The sequence below is a fragment of the Ambystoma mexicanum genome, chromosome 1p (assembly GCF_040938575.1).
Source record: "Ambystoma mexicanum isolate Mex_15411 chromosome 1p, UKY_AmexF1_1, whole genome shotgun sequence".
Classification (NCBI taxonomy): domain Eukaryota; kingdom Metazoa; phylum Chordata; class Amphibia; order Caudata; family Ambystomatidae; genus Ambystoma; species Ambystoma mexicanum.
Window position 1 is genome coordinate 163,938,773 of NC_090921.1, and position 24,337 is coordinate 163,963,109.

At 53.3% G+C, this 24,337-nt stretch overlaps 1 protein-coding gene across 6 annotated transcripts in view; it reads left to right on the forward strand.

The window, feature by feature from the left end:
• The window catches only part of DLG4 (discs large MAGUK scaffold protein 4), a 1,400,174-nt gene that overhangs the window by 1,072,808 nt on the left and 303,029 nt on the right, over positions 1-24,337 (forward strand). The window contains exon 1 of one of the 6 annotated variants that reach the window (XM_069645936.1): positions 2,162-2,541. The exons of the other annotated variants lie outside the window; for them this stretch is intronic. Within the exon in view, the coding sequence (XP_069502037.1) occupies positions 2,368-2,541 (174 nt within the window). The 5' untranslated portion in view covers positions 2,162-2,367. Of the gene's footprint in view, positions 1-2,161; positions 2,542-24,337 lie in introns of those variants that run through there. 6 annotated transcript variants of the gene reach the window in all.

The following is a 24,337-nucleotide window of genomic DNA, read 5'->3' on the forward strand; positions in this document are numbered from 1 at the left end:
TGCAACTCCGCTCAGTTTGATCTATGAGATTCCCTACGGGGTCCAGTCGGACTACTATAACTATGAGACCCCTTTGCAAGCTCCAGTGGGCCTGATGCACCCAATAAGTCATTCCTGCAGGCTGGGGTGTCTCTGATATACCCCTGAAATCCTGTGGGCTCTGGATAGTCTGGTCAATCTACAAGACGCCCCTTCTGGCTCCAGTGGGCCTGGTGTGCCTATGAGACATTCCTGCAGGTCTGGGTGTCCCTGATCTCCCTATGGAGGCCCCAGTGGGCTCTGGTCAGCCTGATGTATGAGACCTTCCTCTGGCTCTTATCCATCTCGGAGACCCCCAGGCAAGCTCGTGTCAGCCCAATCTACCCATGAGACATTCCTGCAGGTTTGGGTGTCCCTGATCTCCCTATGGAGGCCCCGGTGGGCTCTGGTCAGCCTGATGTATGAAACCTTCCTCTGGCTCTTATCCATCTAGGAGACCCCCAGGCAGGCTCGTCTCAGCCTAATCTACCCATGAGACATTCCTGCAGGTCTGGGTGTCCCTGGTCTCCCTATGGAGGCCCCGGTGGGCTCTGGTCAGCCTGATGTATGAGACCTTCCTCTGGCTCTTATGCATCTAGGAGACCCCCAGGCAGGCTCGTCTCAGCCTAATCTACCCATGAGACATTCCTGCAGGTCTGGGTGTCCCTGGTCTCCCTATGGAGGCCCCAGTGGGCTCTGGTCAGCCTGATGTATGAGACCTTCCTCTGGCTCTTATCCATCTAGGAGACCCCCAGGCAGGCTCGTCTCAGCCTAATCCACGCATGAGACAACTCTGCAGGCTTGAGTGTCTCTGATCTCCCCCTGAGACTCCCATCCCATGCAGGCTGGGGTTGCATTGGCATCCTCTGACCCGTCAGCGAGCTCCAGCCACCTACATCCATTGTACCTGTATAGGTTTGCATGCCCATACGCGTTGGTGATCTGAAAAGCCACAGGACCCTCCCTGGCAGAGGGTGTGGTGATGGATGTGGCCCCCTTTATTCTCCGCTGGCCCCTGCCCAGCCGTGCCCAGCAGCCTGGGGATGGTGTGAATCGGCCTGTGGGGGCGTGTGTGTGAGAGAGAGAGAGGCACAGAGGGAAGGCAATCATTCACGCACAGTCTTTACTCGTGCATACACAGCCTGGGGCACCGAGCAGATTCCATCCCAGCCATGCCTGACTCCGCCTCCGTCCCCTCACCACACACCACTGCTTTCTGTGCGCATGGAAGGCCCGCCCCTTCCCTCTTCACTCACCGCCATCACTCCTCCCTAGGACTCAACGTGAAGGTTTCCCTGCCCCTGGTGTTTCAAGCCCAAGTCACTCGCTGCTGGCACTTCCTCGGATGTTCTCTACTCCCCCACCCCCCTCACTCCCGCCTTCACCTGCCGGGAGCCCACAGTGGTGCAGGCCCCACTGCGTGGGATGGTGTGTGTGCTTAAGGGGGCCTGCTAGTGTAACTGGGCTGGGGGACGCCAGGACACATACACGTTTCCCAGGAAAACACCCTTTCTTACTGCACTGTTGGCTATTTATAATAACTACGCACCTTTAAGGCTAAGCATTGCTAGCAAAACATGTCCGGTGTAGCGTGCGTAGCATGGTGTGAGTGTGGCACTGTTCTGTCATATCCATATCCTGGTGCGCAGATTCCTGAAACATAGGGGCAGGGGGGCGGGGGCGCCATGCACCCGCGCGGCCCTTCGACCTGTGCCCTGCCATTGCTGAACGCATCCCGGCAAGAGAGCCGCTGTGCAAATGCGCCTCCTATAATAATCGGTGTGCATCCTATGGCAGGGCCTATCTGCAGCCTGCAGGTCGCTTTCTCAAACCCCGCGGAGATAGCTCAAGACGCCAATGCACCTGCTGCAGCGATCCATGCGTTATCGCTGGGTCAGCCATTCCAATCCGTTCATAAATGCGACACCGCGGAGTCGGGAACACTACTGTTTACAGCCGTACCAAGTCCTGCGCCTGTTTGCAACAAATACCATGGCAGCACTATGTTATGATTGCCCCCTAGAAAGTTCCAAGCCCGCCCCCTTACATTCTGTCGTCAACAAGTATTTCACCGTAGCGTGGTCCCGTGAGGAGGAGCGTCTGAATGCAGCAGCAGCAGTCCCTTCCGCTGCCCCCTCGAGCCTCAGGAGGGCAGAGCGGGATCCGCTGGCAGGGGAGGGGGTGGGGGCGTGCGTAGGCGCTGTGCGGCGGCGGCAGAAGAGGAGTGTGGGGCCGCTTTCCATACCGAGGGGAAGCGTGTGCAGAGGAGCGGAGGAGGAGGGCAGGTGTGGCAGCGTCCGGCGCGCCACACACAGAGGCAGCACAGCTGCGAGCGATGCAGCGGCTTGGATGCGCGCCTTGACGCAGGGGTCTCCCCCCGCTGCGCGGAGCGTGCCTGTGGCACCCGCCTCCGCCACCGTGTCGGCGCCGGCGATGTTCGTGTCCGTGTGGTACGCCAAGAAAATGGGGAGACGCTTCATCAACAACGTACGCAAGGCGAAGAAGGAGCGCCACCAGCTCACGGTACGAGGGCCCGAGAGGGGGGCGGGCTGCCGTGGGTGTGTGGAGAGGACTGGGGGTATAGGGGTGAGAGCTAGGCGGCAGTAGGGAGAGGATCGTGAGTATAGGGGTAAGAGCTAGGGGGCAGTAGGGAGAGGACCGGGAGTATAGGGGTAAGAGCTCGGGGCAGTAGGGAGAGGACCGGGGGTATAGGGGTAAGAGCTAGGGGGCAGTAGGGAGAGGAACGTGAGTATAGGGGTGAGAGCTAGGGGGCAGTAGGGAGAGGATTGTGAGTATAGGGGTGAGAGCTAGGGGGCAGTAGGGAAAGGACCGGGAGTATAAGGGTGAGAGCTCGGGGCAGTAGGGGGAGGACCGGGAGTATAGGGGTAAGAGCTAGGGGGCAGTAGGGAGAGGACCGGGAGTATAGGGGTAAGAGCTCGGGGCAGTAGGGGGAGGACCGGGAGTATAAGGGTGAGAACTCGGGGCAGTAAGGAGAGGACCGGGAGTATAGGGGTAAGAGCTTGGGGCAGTAGGGAAGAGGACCGGCAGTATAGGGGTAAGAGCTCGGGGCAGTAGGGGGAGGACCGGGAGTATAGGGGTAAGAGCTAGGCGGCAGTAGGGAGAGGATCGTGAGTATAGGGGTGAGAGCTAGGGGGCAGTAGGGAGAGGACCGGGAGTATAAGGGTGAGAGCTCGGGGCAGTAGGGGGAGGACCGGGAGTATAGGGGTAAGAGCTAGGGGGCAGTAGGGAGAGGATCGTGAGTATAGGGGTGAGAGCTAGGTGGCAGTAGGGAGAAGACCGGGAGTATAGGGGTAAGAGCTAGGGGGCAGTAGGGAGAGGACCGGGAGTATAGGGGTAAGAGCTCGGGGCAGTAGGGAGAGGACCGGGTGTATAGGGATGAGAGCTCGGGGCAGTAGGGAGAGGACCAGGAGTATAGGGATGAGAGCTCGGGGGCAGTAGGGAGAGGACCGGGATTATAGGGGTAAGAGCTCGGGGCAGTAGGGGGAGGACCGGGAGTATAGGGGTAAGAGCTCGGGGCAGTAGGGAGAGGATCGGGAGTATAGGGGTAAGAGCTCGGGGCAGTAGGGGGAGTACCGGGAGTATAGGGGTGAGAGCTCGGGGCAGTAGGGAGAGGACCGGGAGTATAGGGGTGAGAGCTCGAGGCAGTAGGGAGAGGATCGGGAGTATAGGGGTGAGAGCTAGAGGGCAGTAGGGAGAGGATCGGGAGTATAGGGGTGAGAGCTAGGTGGCAGTAGGGAGAGGATCGGGAGTATAGGGGTGAGAGCTAGGTGGCAGTAGGGAGAGGATCGGGAGTATAGGGGTGAGAGCTAGGGGGCAGTAGGGAGAAGATCGGGAGAATAGGGGTAAGAGCTCGGGGCAGTAGGGGGAGGACCGGGAGTATAGGGGTAAGAGCTCGGGGGCAGTAGGGAGAGGACCGGGAGTATAGGGGTAAGAACTCTGGGGCAGTAGGGAGAAGGTCAGGAGTATAGGGGTGAGCGCTAGGGGGCAGTAGGAAGAGGATCGGGAGTATAGGGGTGAGAGCTAGGGGGCAGTAGGGAGAGGATCGGGAGTATAGGGGTGAGAGCTAGGGGGCAGTAGGGAGAAGATCGGGAGAATAGGGGTAAGAGCTCGGGGCAGTAGGGGGAGGACCGGGAGTATAGGGGTAAGAGCTCGGGGGCAGTAGGGAGAGGACCGGGAGTATAGGGGTAAGAACTCGGGGGCAGTAGGGAGAAGGTCAGGAGTATAGGGGTGAGCGCTAGGGGGCAGTAGGAAGAGGATCGGGAGTATAGGGGTGAGAGCTAGGGGGCAGTAGGGAGAGGATCGGGAGTATAGGGGTAAGAGCTTGGGGCAGTAGGGGGAGGACCGGAGAATAGAGGTAAGAGCTCGGGGCAGTAGGGAAAGGACTGGGAGTATAGGGGTGAGAGCTCGGGGGCAGTAAGGAGAGGACCGGGAGTATAGGGGTAAGAGCTCGGGCAGTAGGGGGAGGACCGGGAGTATAGAGGTAAGAGCTCGGGGGCAGTAGGGAGAGGACCGGGAGTATAGGGGTAAGAGCTCGGGGCAGTAGGGAGAGGATCAGGAATATAGGGGTGAGAGCTAGGGGGCAGTAGGGAGAGGATAGGGGTGAGAGCTAGGGGGCAGTAGGGAGAGGATCGGGAGTATAGGGGTAAGAGCTCGGGGCAGTAGGGGGAGGACCGGGAGTATAGGGGTAAGAGCTCGGGGCAGTAGGGAGAGGACCAGGAGTATAGGGGTGAGAGTTCGGGGGCAGTAGGGAGAGGACCGGGAGTATAGGGGTGAGAGTTCGGGGGCAGTAGGGAGAGGACCGGGAGTATAGGGGTGAGAGTTCGGGGGCAGTAGGGAGAGGACCGGCAGTATAGGGGTGAGAGCTCGGGGCAGTAGGGAGAGGACCGGGAGTATAGGGGTGAGAGTTCGGGGGCAGTAGGGAGAGGACCAGGAGTATAGGGGTGAGAGTTCGGGGGCAGTAGGGAGAGGACCGGGAGTATAGGGGTGAGAGCTCGGGGCAGTAGGGAGAGGACCGGGAGTATAGGGGAGAGAGCTCGGGGCAGTAGGGAGAGGACCGGGAGAATAGGGGTGAGAGTTCGGGGGCAGTAGGGAGAGGACCGGGAGTATAGGGGTGAGAGTTCGGGGGCAGTAGGGAGAGGACCGGGAGTATAGGGGTGAGAGTTCGGGGGCAGTAGGGAGAGGACCGGCAGTATAGGGGTGAGAGCTCGGGGCAGTAGGGAGAGGACTGGGAGAATAGGGGTGAGAGCTCGGGGGAGTACGGAGAGTTTGAGGTACTGGAGATCGATGGGGGTCCCTTTAATTCAGAGCAAGGTGCGAGTTGGAGGGGGGGTGGGAGAGCTTTACTACGTACATGGGAGCTGTGGGGGCAAGAGGGGAACTACGTGGCAATGGGATCACAGTGAATCGTTTTCTCCCCTGGGGTGATGAGGCGCGGGGCGAGCTGAAGCTTGGGGACAGCGGGGGTACAAGGGAACATGGTCGGGGGAGCTGGGTCACAGGCTAGCGCGGTGATTACACGGAAATAGGAGATCTTGGGGTTCATGAAAAGCAATGGGCACAGCTATGCTACAGGTGGGGGCTGTAGGTATGGGGCAGATGCAAAAAGGAAAAGGGTGAATGGGGTACTGGGGGGGCGTTAAGGATATGCAACCGAAATGCCTGGTGAAAGGTTATGGCCAAGGGTAGAGCTGGCGCTGGGGGGGGGGAGAAGCAGCTGGGGTACATGTGGGGTACATGGGCAAGGGAAAGAGCCAGTCTACGAGATCTGGGAGCGGGCGAAGGGCTGTGATGGGATGCAAGTGGACAGGGTGAGGGCAGTGGGAGAGGCCTGGGCTGTACAGGCAGAGCTGGAAGAGGAGGAGAGGGCTGGGGCTACAAGGGTGAAGAGGGGGGGAGCTTGGGCTAGAAGGAGGGGCTGGGGGGCACACTACAAAGAGCTGATGTGGTGAGGGCAAAGCGAGAGCCATTGGCTTAGGAAAGGGGGAGAGAGCAGGGGGCATACATCATGTGCAAGGCATGGCACCAATAGAAAGAGCTGTGTGCCCTTAATGGACCGATACGGCAGCAGCAGAAGAGCCGGGGCCTGCGGTTGGGGGTCCCGGCGATCTGGGGACGGGGAGGAGGGCACCTGGGGCTGTGGGTGGGGAGCGGCCCAGAGGAGGGCATGATGAGTGCTGGTCAGGGAGCCGAGGACGTTGGTGCAGGCGGTTGGGGTGGAGGGCTGTGGGCGAGGGAGCCGAAGGGTGTGTGATGATAACACCGAACCGTGAGGCTGAGCGGAGGACACAGTTTTGCGGGGGCGGGGTGGGGGGGGGGCTTTGGCGCGATCTGCCACATTAACATCAATGAGTTTGGAAAGGGCAACCGTGAGTTTACATGTTGGGGGCGGCGCCCGTTTGCCTCCCCCTGTGGTTGCTTGCCGTGCGGGTGATTTGTAGTCATGGTGACCCCTCCCCCTGGCAGTGCTGCGCGCTGGCCTCCCCGTCTTTATAGATGGGGCGCCTGGCGTCACTCCCTAGGCTGGACACCTCCGCCTTTCGTAACGTAATCCAGCCCTCACCCATCCCGGGTCATTGCCCCCTCCCACGTCCAGCAACCTGGGGATGGTTTGGGGCCGCTCTCCAAGGTGCCCCTGCCCCCATCCCCATGTCTAGTTATCGGCCCTCGTGAGGGCTGATGCCCCGAGCAGAACCACTAAGGCCGAAGAGCAGCCATTCATGTCTGTTAATGAACCCTTTAAAAACGATCCGTGAGGTTCGAGAGGTGCAAACACTGAGGCGCCATGTGTGTGTACACACGTGCTACAGCAAGGCTTGGCAGGTGTAGATAATCTACAGTGTTTTTATAAAGTGGAGGAACGCTTACAAATCATACAGAGACGAGGGAACGGGGCGCATAGTAGTGGTTGGGGTGCAGCAGAGGGTGCTGTCGTCAGAACTGAGGTGCACTGGCGGAGCTGTGTGAGTCCCATCCCTATGCGCAGGGGTGGGGGCTATGTTGAGGTGTACTAGCAGACCTGTGGGTGTGCCGGCTCTGGACTAGCAAGCATGCCTGCGCTCAGATGTGTGGAGCATTGGCAGAACCGTGTATGTGCCCCATTATTGGAATGGCGGGAGATAATGCAGTTACAAAGCAGGTGCCTGGCAGACCCGTGCAAAATAAGTGCCGGGGCCCATCTGGTGTTTAGCTCTCCCGTGACAGATGTCACAAGTCACAGATGTTAACTGCCACCCGTGCTGGTCCCCACCACTGCTGCCACAACTCATGTCTGCTCCCACAGTGCCGACATATTTGGGGTTACACTACAGCCGGCACCTGCTCAGTCTGGCTGATGGATGCACTGACTATCACCACTTCACAATTAGTTCTGAGAGAATAAGTGCCAGGGCTGAGCCCCGGCAAACACCCCCACAAATGAAGCACTGTATGTGTGGGTCCCATTTCTGAACTCTCAGGGGCATGAGGGCCATTGCCTGAGATGTGCACTGCAGGGCCTCTGCGGGGGCATAGTGAGGTGCAGTGTGGGAATATTGAGCGGTACTGCGGGGCAGATGGCAGGGGCAGCTCAGGTCTAGATGGAAGCCGGTCCCTGGAGAGCGTAGAACAGCGGGTGGCGCTACTGGCTCTGCTCGAGGCGCATTAGCAGAGCTGCGTGTTCGGTTGCTTCCGGCTTAGACTGGGGTGTACTGCCAGACCTGGGGGCGCGTTACTAGACGAGATGCTCCCCAGTACTGGAAGGGCATGGCCCTCTGAAAGCCAGGCAGGGATCCATCGCTGGAGTTGCGTCTGGGGCACGGTCCCAACATTGCTGGGAAAAAGGCTTGTAGGATGGGTCGGGAGGATCTCGGTGCGACTTGATCTGTGTATAGTACTGTGGGTTCGTAGTGAAGTAGTTACTACCCGCCACAGCGCGTACAGAGTGCACCCACTACACGCTCGATGTATGCAGTCTAAAGAGATGCCAATGTCGCAACAGCCGGGCTGGTAGTGGGCAGTGCCAGTGCTGGGCTGGCAGCTGTGCCAGTGCTGGAACAGGATGCAGATCAGTGTGGATGTGTCTTGGCATAACTGTGTGTGTAGTGCATTATTGACCAAGCAGCATGCAGGTCCCAGGGATGGAATAGCGGGGGGGGGGGGTTAGTTATCTGTATGGCGGTGCAGTGGCAGAGCTGCGCGAGAGTCCCAGTACTGGTGGTATACCGGAGGGTAGTCAATATGGGTGTGTATTGCCTGCGGTGTAGTGTGTGTGTCTGTTTCAGAATTCGCATCGCAGGGAGGGCTGCTAGTGATCACTGTGGAGGAGGAGGTGCATTGGACGAGCCACGCGTGCTCCCAGAACTGGAATAACGGGTGAAGCTCCGCTGCAGGGCACATTATGCTGCCAGAGATGCCCCAGGGCACATATTGTAAGAAGCTGGCATCGAGCTGGTACACACATGTTCTACTGAGCCCCCCTTGAGTAAAACTATTGATTTCTTCCCAATCCCGCCCCCCCTCGCAAGCTATTACTGCTCATATTCTCGATTAAAAGCATTCACTGTAATCCCTTTTTAAAAGGCAGCATGGCGCCCCTGGACATCCTTCGGGACCCCACGCTTGGTGACCACTGGTCTAAGAGTGTTGGCATGCGCTGCAGGGCAGGCCTGAGGACCCTTGGCAGAGCTTCCGTAAGCGTGAGATGTATGTGTATGCTTAACATCAGTTCACATCAAATGAGAAGTTCAGAGCCACCAGATCATGCTTGCGGAAGGCCGGGGGCAAGGTTTGGGCGGCGGGGGCCTAGTAGAGCTGCAGTGGCAGTGCCAAGATGAGCGGAAGAAGCGCCAGGGCCGAGCCTCTTAAAAGCCTCTGTTATCCACTCAACGGGTGACCCGGCTCATCTTCAGTCAGCGGGTGGCTGGACATCTCTCCCAAGCAGTGGGGACGGGCATGACTGCCTAGCACCAGGTGGGGGCATGGTGCACGTGCCCCCTGAACGGGTAGGCGTGGCAGTGAGAGTGCTGCCACGTCCTGCTGAATTCCGCGGAAAGGGGTATTTGAGACGGTGGACTGACTGACTGCTGGGATGCGCTCACGGCTCTCCTGAACATCCTGCTGAACATCCTCGAAGACCTGCTCTCCGACCTTGATTCGAATATCCCATCTGTCCTCACCCTACTTGATCTCTCTTCTGCCTTTGACACGGTCAACCATGCCATCCTGCTCAACCGGCTCTGGGATAACCTGGGTATCACTGATCAGGCCCTGACCTGGCTGACCTCCTGCCTCTCCAACCGACCCTCCCATGTCCAACTTGGGTCCTTTCTGTGGTGTCCCCCAGGGGTCTAGCCTCTCTCCCTGGCTCTTCAACCAATACCTGGCACCTCTCGTCCACTGCATTGCTGCTCCCTGCTCAAACGTTTAATGCTACGCGGATGACACCCAACTTGTTTTCAGGCTCCCCTCTTCCAACTCTTCTCCCTCTCTCATCTCCGACTGTCTGCAATCCAGGAGTGGTGCGCGCCAACAACCTCTGCCTTAATGCCAGTAAGACAGAGATCCCCCTCACTGGCACATCTGCACCTTCCTTTCCTGTCACTCTCTGGCCCGCCCCCCCCCCCCTTGGCCCTCTCCCTGCTCCCACTTGCGAGACTAAGAACCTCAGGGTCATCTTTGACTCCACGCTTTCCTTTTCTCCTCACATCTCTGACATCTCAAATAAATCTAACTACCAACTGCACCTCCTCAGAGGTATTCTTTCTTTCCTCTCCGTCCCCTAGAAGCTCACTGTCTCCAGAGCTTTGGTTCTCTCTTGGCTGGACTATTGTAACAGCCTCTTTCTAAGTCTGCCGTCAACCACTCTCGGTGCTCTACAGCTCATCCAGTACAGGACTGGGAGACTTGTCCTTGGCCTCAGGTCTTGGGATCGTATCTCTCCAGCCCCAAAATCTCTTCACTGGCTCCCAGTGGGTGCAAGGATTAAATTCAAGACCCTTTGCATTGTCCACAAGGCTTTCTGGGGCATGGGTCCACAATACCTTCAAGTCTCCCTACGTAAATACATTCCTACTCAAGCTCTTCGCTCCTTCTCCACCAACTCCCTCAGGGTCAGTCACTTCTCCAAGCAACGAGTTGGGAGTAGATCCCTTTCCTCGGCTGGGACCTCCCTCTGGAACAGCCTCCCTGTCTCTCCGAAACTTGAGGAGAACCATCTTCGGTTCCGGAAGCACCTCAAGACCTTCCTCTTTGCTTCTGCCTTCACTCTTCCTCTCTCCTGCTAATCTGTCTGCTTTGGCACCGGGCTCCTGGTTACCCTCTGATTTCCGCCCCAGATCCTTGCCCTCCCAGCCACACACCCGCACTACCTCCTGGCACCCCTGCACCTGGGTCTGTTTTTTCAACCTGCACTTAACTTGTTGTCTACACCTTATTCTCGCAGTTATGGCCTGCTGGCCGCATTACCTGTTGTTCTATCAGGTGTTCAGCATTTTCCAATCCCCCCTGCCCCTCGCACTTCACTCCACCCTGTACTTGCACGTTCTCAATGTCACTGGGCCCAGTAAGATCGTTGTTTTGTCCTCCCTTGTTTCGTCGCGCTCTGAAACACCTGTCTATGAGCGCGATACAAATAAAATATCATATCATATCACTCGTTCGGAGAGGGCATTGAAGTGTGAGCCAGTGCAGGCGAACACCCTGAACGTGCTCTCAGGGTGGAGGCCTCTGTATTCTGTATGTAAATTAATTCGCACTATGCATAACAGGGGAGTTGCAAGGTCTGGAAAAGACCCGGGGCTACGCTGATGTCGGAGCTGTTAGGACCGGGGGCTAGCTAGTCTTTTGGCTGTAGCTCCTGAGATTCTATCCGGGGCTACAACCAAAAGATCAGGGGCTATAGCCCCCTTAGCCCCCCCCCTAGCAACGCCCCTGCATAACAACAAGCTGCATGGCTGTGTCGAAGACAGCTAAAAGTGGGGTCTGTCATGCACGGTGGTCTGGGCGGGGGGCGTAGCTAGTCGGGCGTTAGCTGGCCTCCAGGCTTTTACATCTCGCGTCACTTTGCATTCAGGTTCTCGCAGCCCTTCGTTTATGACGGGAAGCATACAGGAATGTAACATTCAGGGCATGCAGAACATCGCATGTCGGTTCATTTGCAGTCACGATGTCCTCCTCGGCAGTATTACTACGGTGTGGCAGGAGAGCCGCTACTGCCAATCAGGGGCCAGATACCGCCCATTAACTGTCGTTTCACATCCTCGGATGTCACTTCCGGGGCGGTGTGCATTCCATATGCCGAGTAGTCAGCCTCCTATTGGTGTAGGACTTTGGCCCTGTATGCACCGAATAGAAAGCTACCAAACGCACCATCAAGCAGGACGAGTTGTCACTGCCTTGGTTAGAGCTGCGGGGAGGCCCGGACCTGGGTTCCTGCAGTGGGGCGTGTATAGCTGCCTGCTGTGAGCATCAGGAATACCCTGGTCTGTGCCCCTGCAGAGGGCTCTGCATCACTGCCCTGCGGTGAGCATCAGTAATGCCCTGGTCTGTTCCCCTGCAGAGGGCTCTGCATCACTGCCCTGCTGTGAGCTGCAGGGATGCCCTGGTCTGGGCTCCTGCAGAAGTGTCTGCATCACTTCCCTGGCGTGAGCTGCAGGAATGCCCTGGTCTGGGCTCCTGCGGGGGGGTCTGCATCACTGCCCTGCTGTGAGCTGCAGGGATGCCCTGGTCTTTGATCCTGCAGAATGGCCTGTTTCTGATGTGAGCTGCAGAGGCGCCTTGAACAGTGCCTCCTTCGAATATACAGGCATCTACTGCTCCTGACTTACTAAGAAGGGCTTCTCAGCTATTTCCTCTGTTCCCCTGTCTGATCTTGTTTAGCGCCCAACATAAGGAGATCTGTGCTCTGCTGCCAAACGGGGTGATGTGCAAAAGAGGACTGATGCGATTAGGAGGCAAAGTGCACTTGATTGATTTAGTGAGAGGATCTGTTATGAGGCAGTGTGTTCAAAGTCTATCTGCCTACATCCTTGGCGAAGGGTTCTGTGCCTGTCCCCCTTCCATAGAACACAACTCTTCTAAATCACCGCCATTATTTATGTGCATGCTATTCCAGTACTGGCACCCACGCATGGTACTGCCAGTGCACCTCTGCCCTGAGCTGCACCACCCTATACTAGTCCAGTAATGAGACCCACATCTCTCGGTCCATACACCCCAATCCTGACTGTCAGCACCCGCTGCTATTCCAGTACTTGCACCCACGCATGGTACTGCCAGTGCACCTCTGCCCTGAGCTGCACCACCCTATACTAGTCCAGTAATGAGACCCACATCTCTCGGTCCATACACCCCAATCCTGACTGTCAGCACCCGCTGCTATTCCAGTACTTGCACCCACGCATGGTACTGCCAGTGCACCTCTGCCCCGAGCTGCACCACCCTATACTAGTCCAGTAATGAGACCCACATCTCTCGGTCCATACACCCCAATCCTGACTGTCAGCACCCGCTGCTATTCCAGTACTTGCACCCACGCATGGTACTGCCAGTGCACCTCTGCCCTGAGCTGCACCACCCTATACTAGTCCAGTAATGAGACCCACATCTCTCTGTCCATACACCCCAATCCTGACTGTCAGCACCCGCTGCTATTCCAGTACTTGCACCCACGCATGGTACTGCCAGTGCACCTCTGCCCTGAGCTGCACCACCCTATACTAGTCCAGTAATGAGACCCACATCTCTCGGTCCATACACCCCAATCCTGACTGTCAGCACCCGCTGCTATTCCAGTACTTGCACCCACGCATGGTACTGCCAGTGCACCTCTGCCCCGAGCTGCACCACCCTATACTAGTCCAGTAATGAGACCCACATCTCTCGGTCCATACACCCCAATCCTGACTGTCAGCACCCGCTGCTATTCCAGTACTTGCACCCACGCATGGTACTGCCAGTGCACCTCTGCCCTGAGCTGCACCACCCCCAACTATTCCAGTAATGAGACCCACATCTTGTGGTCAGTACACCTCAATTCCGACCTTCAGAACCCCCTGCTATTCCAGTACTAGCACACACACACAGTACTGCCAGTGCACCACGGCATGACCTTCAGCACCCCCTGTTATTCCAGTATACTGGCACCCACACATGGTACTGCCAGTGCACTTCCGCCATGAGCTGCACCAACCTATACTAGTCCAGTAACGGTTTATTGAGAAGCCAGCCTCGACACGGGGACGTCCTTCCCTCCCCACTCACGTGGTTGTGCAACAAACTGTTTAACAGATTCTTTTTTTTAGCCCTTTATCAGCCACATATCATGTCCCTTGGATCCCTCTACCCCGGGCTAACAACGAGCCAAGAACCAGTAATAGAAATAAGCATGAAAATGTCAACAACAAAAAAAACTTTATTTGTGGCACAACACAATCAACTTCTATCAGCATAAATAAATCACAAAAGTGAGTTAAAAAGAACACCACCACAATTATTTACGTTCTGTAAATTTCACGTCACAAAATAATTACACTGATTGATTTTCGTGCAGGCTTAAAAGGGTAGCAGTATGATTTCAAGATTGGTAAAAATACATATGGCAATTTTAATTTCACCCACACTTTTGGTTTAAAATGCACACAGGGTGATTTGTCACTTTGTTTTTCAGACCCACCCTTGCTTTGGTTTATTTTGGAATACTTTGGGGAATTTTGGATTTCAGACCCTCCCCCTTACTGAAAGGCCTTTGTTGGGGAAGCTGGATAAAAAGGTTGGACTGATTTAAGAACAAAAACACCCCTGTTCCTTAAAGAAGTTGCGGTCAGCTGGACAACAAGGATTACCCAATTAAATTATAGTCTATAGTTTTCAGCACACACTGCAAAGTGAGCTTTGTTAATTTCAAATTTGAGCAAAATGCACCCATAGCGAAAATGTATATAGACATACACATATAACAAAACTTTTATAATGAAAAATATAACGAAAATGTATGTGGGAATGGGATAAAGGGTTAAATCTTGGGGCGAAACGTTTGGGATGGTAAACAGGGGGCGGGGGTTGGCGGAGACCCCCCAAAAAAGAAAAGTTATGTTTTTTTATTGTAAAATTTTCAGTATATGTGCATTCTGCATAAAAGGTGTCGTTATAAAGACATGTAACCAAACTAATTAAATAAAATAATATTTTTGGTTACATAGGCTAAGGATCTACACAGTTTTGCCCCCCCCCCACACCCACTATAAAGGGAAAGGATTCAAGGCAAGCAGACTCCCCCACATTTTGGTTTCCCAGGGCTCAGTTCTACTTACATAACAAGCCTCTGTTTAAGGTTCAGGAAAGCCAGCTGCATTTTAGGGCCCTCTGAAAAGATAGGGCAGGGGCGTTGTCACTCCACTCCACTCTCAAAGATGGCCTCCTGCTCACCACCATAAGATCCAGTCAGCTTTGAGGCCTTCCTAGAGATAGACAGCTCCACCCATATGTACTCTCAGCAATCTCCTCTGGTGTCTCCTTACAGCTGTCAGGTGGTAAGTTTCAGTGGCTTTCCTGATGTTCCGTCTCCTCTCTCTGTCCTGTCTTTGTGTTCAGGTCAGCCAGAAACCTGGTTTAACTGGCCATTACAGTTCCCAGAGTCACAGGATGATGAATTTTATATCCTCAAAATCTCCTGGAAATTACATTAAAAATGGTACAAAAATGAAATCAATCCGCCTTATGATGGCTGAGAAAAAGCCTAAAGGAAAATAGTCCTTTGAGATAAATTGTGACTCTTCATGTGGGACAAATGGTCCTTCTCCTGCTTCCGGTCATTTATTTTCACTGGGTCAGCCTGTGCCTTTATAAGTCTCCTTTGTGTTAGAAACTTGCTCTTATAAGGGTGCCCCCATGTTCACACATATTAGTCATGCTCCAGTACATGCTTTCAGAGCCAGCCGGTCTGGAGAATACTGAATTTCGATGTCCTTAGCAGGACCTTTTTATTGAGGTTGGTCATTAGTTGGGAGATGTGACATCTAGGCTTGAAGTGGGAGATGTCCTTGTGACATTTTGCCCACAGCCAGCAAAAGGGTCTGACTTGGCCTGATATTTTTTCATGAAGAGAAAGTGGCTCTTCAAATGTCACTGGAGTTTTGTGGGTGAAACATAATATAGATTGCTCTTTCTCAACCCACACATCATGTTTTGTTTTCCTGATGTTTTTCTGTGAGCAGTGATATTTTTTTCACTTTTGCTTTTAAAACTGTTTTTATTTCCACACACGTGTGCAGACTGTTTTTGTTTTCAATGTTTAAAAGTCCTGTTTTCCAGGTGACAGGGATCTTTGTTTCCTCCTTCTTTTGTAAATTAAAATGCTACTTATCCATTGGTAATGATAGGTAGACCCCTTTCCACATGGCTCTTTAACTTTTTTTTCAATGTTTAAAATTCTGCCATTCATGTGCAAGGGACTTCTGTTTGGGGACTTTAAATGAACCTCACACAGTAATGAGACCCACATCTCTTGGCCAGTACACCTCAATTCCGACCTACAGACCCCCTTGCTATTCCAGCAATAACACCCACATATGGTACGGCTAGTGCACCACAGCATGACCTGCTATTCTAGTACTCAGACCCACACATCTCTATCGGTACACCTCAAGCCCAACCTTCAGCACCCACTTCTATTCCAGTACTAACACCCACACATGGTACACCTTCGCTCTGACTTTCACAACACCATGCTGTTTTAGTACTGAGACCCACATCTCTGGGTCAGTACAACCCCAATCCTGACCTTTAGCACCCCCTGTTAGTACAGTACTGGCACAAACAAACTTAAATTCCAGCGCACATCTGTCCTGACCAACACCACACAATGCTATTCCAGTACTGAGGCACACACACAACTGCCAATGCCCCGGAATCCTGACCTCCCGCAGCCCTTGTCATTTCAGTACTGAGATAACCGGACAAATATTCCATGAATCGGGATTCAAACCCTAAGTCATGGAACCGTGCAAAGTGTATTTTTGCAGTGCAAAGTCCAGGCAAAGTCATTGCATAGTCATTTTTGCAGTACAAAATGACTTTGCACAGACTTTGCACGGAAAAATACCCTTTGCACAGTTCCATGAATCAGGGTTTGTGTCGGCAGTGCTAATTCACTTTGAACCGGGCAAATATTCCATGAAACGGGCCCTATGTCTCTAGTTAAATCAGTCGATATGGTGATGGCAATCTGTCGATATTGTTCACGCCATTACTCTTAGACACATGATGTAGCTAGTCATTTTGGCCTACAGATTGATTCACTCGTCTGTGAACTCATGACACCTGAGCTAGCAGCTTCTGCTTATTCTTTGATTTCAGTTCCCAGATTCTGGGTGTTCCTGTGCTGTCACTCCCCGACTTGCCGCGCCAGTAGTCCCTGTATTTCCAGACCCTTATGTGAGGAATTCGACCATCTGCACAGTGGTTGCACGCTCGCCTGGGTTTTTTGAAATTTTAAAAGAAATTGAATGATGGTAGATCAGCCTTCGTAAAATGTGTGGGGCTAATCTGCACACATTCTCCTATGCTCACTGCACGACATGAACATAGACCTGTGTATTCTGTGTGGACACAGCCTATAGGAGCCCTCCCCCTGTTATATTTAGTTGGGATATGACAGCCAGGATTACACCAGGCCATCTCAGAAGGGGAGGGTAAAACATTCCCCCTACCATGGCCAGCCTAATTAACTAACAAAGGCTCCATGGATCCACCATGTCCTTTGGTTGGCTCTGCTGTGCTGCTGGTGGCAGCTTTGCATACTAATCAGAGTTTATTTCAAACAGGCCCACATGGGGCATGGCTGCAGTGGCTAACAAAGGAGACAGGAAACCCCAACAACCTTTGATATGCACTGTGTCAACCTGAAGCAAGCTCTCACCCTTCGTATCAATAAACAGTAAAATGTTATGTCTGGGAATGTGTGGATTACAGTAGTCATCACCGCAGGGAGATTTCATTCAGATGGTAGGAGTATTTGATTTGACGGAGACAGAAAGACTTGGCCCTCGGCAGCTTCAAGGGAGACCTGCCACTTTAATCAGGAACCACAGAGAGCTTGATTAACTAACGAGAGACCCTTTGATCCACAATAGTCAGGAAGATCGGTGGGACTTAGTAGTACATGTTTTCACCCCTTTACCTTTTCTGTTGCAAAGCACTCTGGTTATGACCTTTTGCATACAGGAGATTGTTGGTGGGTACCCAGGATTGGTTCATTAAGGCCGGCTTAGCCTACACCAATCACAGTGACCTATTTGGTTTAAAAAAAGGGCTGAGCCACTTTTGGACAGATCATCTGAAGACTTTGCAAGGAGTATATAGAAGAACTCGGCATTGTACCCTGGCTGAAGGTATAGGCTGCCTTACATCCCCCCATAAAACATCTCTCAGGGAACAGAGGGAGATACTGAATCCAGGGGACCCTCCAGCCGCTCCAGAACTGGTACCCAGCCAGAACACAACGTGTCCTGCTAGGCTCCGCAGCAAGCTTCCTAGTTGGGAAGTGCCAGAGAGTCTGTGAATCAAACCAAGGACAAGGCAGCTGCCTGCAACACTCCCCTCAGCTTTGGGCCATCCGCATTAAAGGACGACACAAGCCCAGGTAAGAAGCTAGGAGTAGTGCATCGACAAGCATCTACCGACGTCTGCCTTCAAAGGACATTTTCGAGCCAGTCGAGCCCCTCGAGCTGCAACCGACAGCACTGCTGACTTTTGTTACATCGCAGTCACTCACATCGTCCGAGACGTGTCGACCAGTGCTTCAGACCTGCCGACCAGCACTGAGACAATGATTCCTGACCCTGAGCCACTGTGTAGGCCAGCCTGCAGCCGTCCGTCCAGCCTCGCTCGTCAATCTGCCTGCCAGCCGATACCTGCAGCTGTTTCCATCTTGAAATCTGTTGCAGAAGCTGCAAGGTGCCCTGAAACCCACTTGACCCGGTCGAGCACCAAAAACATCTATAGCACAGGGTACATCGTGGTTCTGTCCCCATGGCCCTTCTCTGAACGCCACTAGTGACATTTTATGACCCATTGCTCCCTTGTTGAAACCAAGTATCCTTGAACTACTGAAATTAATTACTTGATCAACTACCCTCCTGTCAGTATCCAGAGTGCATCCCTTTTCATTCTTTGAAACTGTTTGTCCTCTGCATTCCTTTGCAGGGTGGGTTGTATTTTGTAGTGTGCTAGAACTGTCTGTTGTGATAATAATCAGGTAGATATTTGTATACAACCTTGACTGGACAGTCGCTTTTATCATTGGGTAATAATTGTATTTTCAATGTATTGCATCTCACCAACGATCCACGGTCTTGCGGCAATAAGCCTTGCTGTTCTGTCCACGTTACCAAAATTAGACAAGGAGGTTTATAATTTGCTTGTGTTTCCAATCTGTTCGGATCCCTTCTGGTGCACTAGAAGTGTGGGGCTGATTGATGGTTTAGAAACCGATATTCATCCCTGGATCAGTGGTGCCTCGGAAGTTGATTTGTCACACCTTGTAACAACTTCTTGTGCATTTTCTAGCTCTCTGTGCTCATGTAGTTCCAGCCCCTGTATCCCAGCTGCTGGTGTTTCAGTGATTCCAGTGCCTGGCTTCAAAATTCCACGGACCTGAGCCCTAGCTGAGCCAGTGTTTGCATTTCCTGAATTCCAAATATTGGTGAAAAGAGTGTCCGGTGTCTCAAGAATTACAGTTCCTGGATTACTGATGCTGGTGTCCCTGTGAATACAGTCCCTAGATATCTGTTTTAAATCTTTTGATGAATCCATCCTCTAAATCCTAGCTCTTGAAGTGCCTGTGCCTTCAGTTCCCGAATCCTAACTTTCTGTGTTACTGTGATTTCCCTCCTGGAATCTTAGCTCCTGCATTTCCAGTAATCCCAGTCTCTGGATATTAGGCTGTGTTGTCCCTGTGACGCCAGTCCCGTAATGGAAGCCCCTGGTGTTCCTGTAATTAGAGTCTGCTCCCTTTTCCTGGGATTTCAGTGTTGGTTCCCAGCACCTGATGTTCCTGTGTTTGCAGTCCACATCTCCCAGTTCCTGATGGTCTTGCAATCCCAGTTCCTGGACCTTTGCACTTAGTGTTTTTGTGGATACAATCATTGGATGCTAGTGCAGTGTCGTTGTAGTCCATGGATCACTGATCCTGTTTTCCCTGTAATTACAGTCCCCGGATCACTGATCTTGTTGTCCCTGCAAGTACAATCCCTGGATTACTGATCCTGGTGTCCCTATAATTACAGTCCCTGGATTAGTGATGTTGGTGTCCCTGTAATTATGTAATTACAGTACATGGATTACTGATCCTGGTCCTCTGTAATTACAGTCCCTGGATCACTGATCCTGGTTTCCCTGTAGTTAGTATCCCTGGATCACTGATACAGGTGTCTTTCATCACAGGCCCATGATCACTGAACCTGATGTTCCTGTAATTACTGTCCATGGATCACTGCCCCTGGTGTCCGTGAGATTACAGCTCCTGGATCACTGATCCTGGTGTCCCGGTAATTAAAGCCCCTGGATCACTGATCCTGGTGTCCCTGTAATCACAGCCCCTGGATCACGGATCCTGGTGTCCCTGTGATTACAGCCCCTGGATCACTGAACCTGGTGACGTCCCTGTAATTACAGCCCCTGGATCACTGATCCTGGTGTCCCTGTGATTGCAGCCCCTGGATCACTGATTCTGGTGTCCCTGTAATCACAGCCCCTGGATCACTGATCCTGGTGTCCCTGTGATTGCAGCCCCTAGGTCACTTATCCTGGTGTCCTGGTAATTAAAGCCCCTGGATCACTGATCCTGGTGTCCCTGTAATCACAGCCCCTGGATCACTGATCCTGGTGTCCCGGTTATTAAAGCCCCTGGATCACTGATCCTGGTGTTGCTGTAATCACAGCCCCTGGATCACTGCTCCTGGTGTCCCGGTTATTACAGCCCCTGGATCACTGATCCTGGTGTCCCTGTGGTTACAGCCCCTGGATCACTGAACCTGGTGACGTCCCTATAATTACAGCCCCTGGATCACTGAACCTGGTGACGTCCCTGTAATTACAGCCCCTGGATCACTGAACCTGGTGATGTCCCTGTAATTACAGCCCCTGGATCGATGATCCTGGTGTCCCTGTGATTGCAGCCCCTGGGTCACTAATCCTGGTGTCCCGGTAATTAAAGCCCCTGGATCACTGATCCTGGTGTCCCTGTGATTGCAGCCCCTGGGTCACTAATCCTGGTGTCCCTATAATTAAAGCCCCTGGATCACTGATCCTGGTGTCCCTGTAATTACAGCCCCTGGATCACTGAACCTGGTGATGTCCCTGTAATTACAGCCCCTGGATCACTGATCCTGGTGTCCCTGCGATTGCAGCCCCTGGGTCACTAATCCTGGTGTCCCGGTAATTAAAGCCCCTGGATCGCTGATCCTGGTGTCCCTGTGATTGCAGCCCCTGGGTCACTGATCCTGGTGCCCATGTAGTTACAGTGCCTGGATCACTGATCCTGGTGTCCCTGTGATTGCAGCCCCTGGGTCACTAATCCTGGTGCCCTGGTAATTAAAGCCCCTGGATCACTGATCCTGGTGTCCCTGTAATCAAAGCCCCTGGATCACTGATCCTGGTGTCGCTGTAATCACAGCCCCTGGATCACTGATCCTGGTGTCCCTGTGGTTACAGCCCCTGGATCACTGAACCTGGTGACGTCCCTATAATTACAGCCCCTGGATCACTGAACCTGGTGACGTCCCTATAATTACAGCGCCTGGATCACTGAACCTGGTGATGTCCCTGTAATCACAGCCCCTGGATCACTGATCTTGGTGTCCCTGTGATTGCAGCCCCATGGTCACTAATCCTGGTGTCCCGGTAATTAAAGCCCCTGGATCACTGATCCTGGTGTCCCTGTGATTGCAGCCCCTGGGTCACTGATCCTGGTGCCCTTGTAGTTACAGTGCCTGGATTGCTATTCCTGGTGTTCCTATGAATCCCCCTGAATGTTAGCTGTAGTCACCTTGTAACTCCACTTTCTGGATCCTAGCTTCTGTTGTTGCTGTGATTCCGGTCCTGAAATTTTAGACATCTGGTGTTCTTGTTATTCCAATCCCTGGAGAGAAGATCCTGGCCTTAATGAATTAATTCCAGTCCCTGGATCCCGCCTCTGGGTATTCCTTTGATCTTGCCCAGATATTTTAGTTGCTACTGCTCTTGTAATTTCAACCCCTCACTGCAAGATCCTGGCTTGCCTGTGCTTCCAGCCCCTGGTGTTCTTGTGAGATGACCGTCTCTGGGTTCCAGAACCTACCATTCGCCAGGGGGCGCCGGCTGTCACTTTGCAGCGTTCTTACTGTACGTGCTGTTCCTGGGATTCCAGCCCCTGGTGTTCTTGTGAGATGACCGTCTCTGGGTTCCAGAACCTACCATTCGCCAGGGGGCGCCGGCTGTCACTTTGCAGCGTTCTTACTGTGCGTGCTGTTCCTGGGATTCCAGCCCCTGGTGTTCTTGTGAGATGACCGTCTCTGGATTCCAGAACCTACCATTCGCCAGGAGGCGCCGGCTGTCACTTCGCAGTGTTCTTACTGTATAGATGCAGTCCCCGCATCCTGCATCGTGCTGTTCCTGGGATTCCAGTCCCTGTGCTCCGCTCCTGGTGTTCCGGTGATTCCAGAGCCTGGCTCCCAGCCGGTGGCTGTGCCCTCTACCCCCTTCCCCCCTCTACGGCAGCATGGAGGGTTCCTCTGCTGGAGACAATAGCTGCTTTGCATATGAATGAGGCCTCTCTCTGCTTCAACAGCCTGCTGCCAGGTACTGCCCCGGGGCTTGTGGCTGAGGCGGAGGGAGTTCTCCAGAGCCTTTATCTTGGGGGAAGCCTAACAGGACACTACTGTGACTTCATTCATCAGGCCCAGAGTCACAAAGAAGGAAACCCCGACTGTGCCTCTCCCCCATGCCGCCCCGCCCAGGCACCAGAGCCGCTGGCCCTGCCTGGGCAGCTTGCTTACCTTGCCGTCAATACACCCCAGGCCCCTTCCTTCACTATTCCAATTCCTGGTCTCCAGAGCCTTGCAAAGGGCCCCGCCAGGCATTCACGAGTGTTAGCGTCTCGATGCCCTAGGGCTGTAGTGCGCTCTATAGATCTAAATAAATAAATACAATAAAAAGGTAGCCTAGGTGAGTGCACCGATAAGAAATGGCAGCACTTGAGTAGCAGGGATTGGGGTGCACTGGCAGAGCTGCATGTGGGTCCCAAGAATGGATAGGTGGACTCTTCGGGTCTCAGTAAGGTGCATTGGCAATGCCGCCTGCGGGTCCCAGAACTAAAACCGCAAGGGGAACACTCGCCCAGATCAGGCGCACTGAGTCATGGAATGTTTTGCACTGTTCAAAGTGAGTGTGCACTGATGAAAAATGACCTTGCACTGCTGACACAAACCCTGACTCATGGAACTGTGCAAAGTGTGTTTTTGCAGGGCAAAGCCATTTTTGCCGTACAAAATTAACTTTGCGCTGACTTTGCCCTGCAAAAAAACACTTTGCACAGTTCCATGAATCAGAGTTTGTGTCGGCAGTACAAAGTCACTTTTCATCAGTGCACACTCACTTTGAACCGTGCAAAACATTCCATGACTCAGTGCGCCTGATCTGGGCGAGTGTTCCCCTTGTGGTTTTAGTTCTGGGACCCGCAGGCGGCATTGCCAATGCACCTTACTGAGACCCGAAGAGTCCAGTAGACGACGACGGTGGGTATGGGGCAATGTGACTGCAATACAGGGGCATCAGTGATAGGCCGATAGTACCTGGCTGTCATGTAGAGGGGAGGGGACTGCACATGGAACACAAGGACAGGGGTTGCCGTCTAGGGAGTGACAGTGGAGTCAGGGAGAAGGGACTGCCGTGCCTGGAATCGGTAGCAGGTGTGTCAGTGCACAGAGAGACATTACCAGGAACATCAGGCCTGAGCGACGGGAATGTGCAGGTAACTGGACCAGGGGTATACATCTACGTACAGATATAAGCACGGGCATCATGTATGAGAGAGTGTCCTGTGCTGGTAATAGGGACTGGGCCATAGACCTGTAGACTGACATTACCAGGGACATCAGATGTGATGGGGATCGAGGTCTCTGAAGGCAATACAGGAACATGGGATTAGGTCCCGGGACTGACATCAGTAGAAGCATCAGATTCCGCGCTTGCACGTGGAACGCAGCATCAAGTGCATGCGGCGCTGCGCGTACATTCCCAGGAGCATTCGGTTTGAAACACGGGCTACAGAGGAACAGGGCATCAGTCTAGAGTAAGGGTCTCCAACCTGCAGCTCACCAGATGTTCTGGACTCTCACTCCCATAATCCCTCAACTTTGACTATGCTGGTAGGGGTGAGGTGTTGTAGTCCAAAACATCTGGAAAGACAAACCAGGGACAGAAACACTAACAGCAGGCCGTGCCGGAAACGCCAAGAAACGGAAATGCACCTTTTATTCACAGCTCACTCTTCCCCGTCATCGAGTAACTTTCCCTGTGGGATATCTCGCGCTCTCAGCAGTGGTGTGATTGACAATGCCATAGATTAAGGGGATGGTTCAGAACCGCCACTGGTGTAGGGTTCTGGGAGGCCAACCTTAGTGGACCTACAAGGCTTCCGCAAAGTCTAACCATAGAGTGGCTGAGCAGTAACGCTTAAACTAAGTAGATCAGGAGATTAGCGTAAAGTACAGTTGACATACAAAATGGTTGTCAAGCAATGGATTGTCCGTACAGTTAAGAATCATTGGACAAATGCAGTAAGCTTATTTAGGTGTCTCATTGGAACAAGGGCCCCATTCCATGCCAAAATACAGCTACCCACTAATATACTGTTACACAAGCTAACACGTGGAGAGGGTATTAGAATCTAACATCACCCACCACCGCCTAGAAAATGAACCTTTCCTACGGAACAATGTTCAACAAGAGTTCAAGGTAACTCGTTTTGTAGTAGCAGTTGTCAAGTTTCCCCATTAAATGCTTAGGGGCTCAATGCAACAGTCAAGTGCCGTTAGATTGTGGCATTTTGTAAGGTAGCATTTAGAGGTGTCTTGTGGAGGAAAATGGCAGCTGCCAGTCTCAGATGTTCAGGGGGTGGGCAGAAAGGGCACGTAAGTGGCTTTGAGCGATATCTGGGTCTGGCTAATCAACGGTACTGGTCGCCAGTCTCGACCTCCAGTTTAGGATTCCACGAGGCTGGACTTTAGGCTGTCATTGAAGGAGGATCTCTGGTGGCGGGACCCATGACAGGATGGACCTGAGAGAC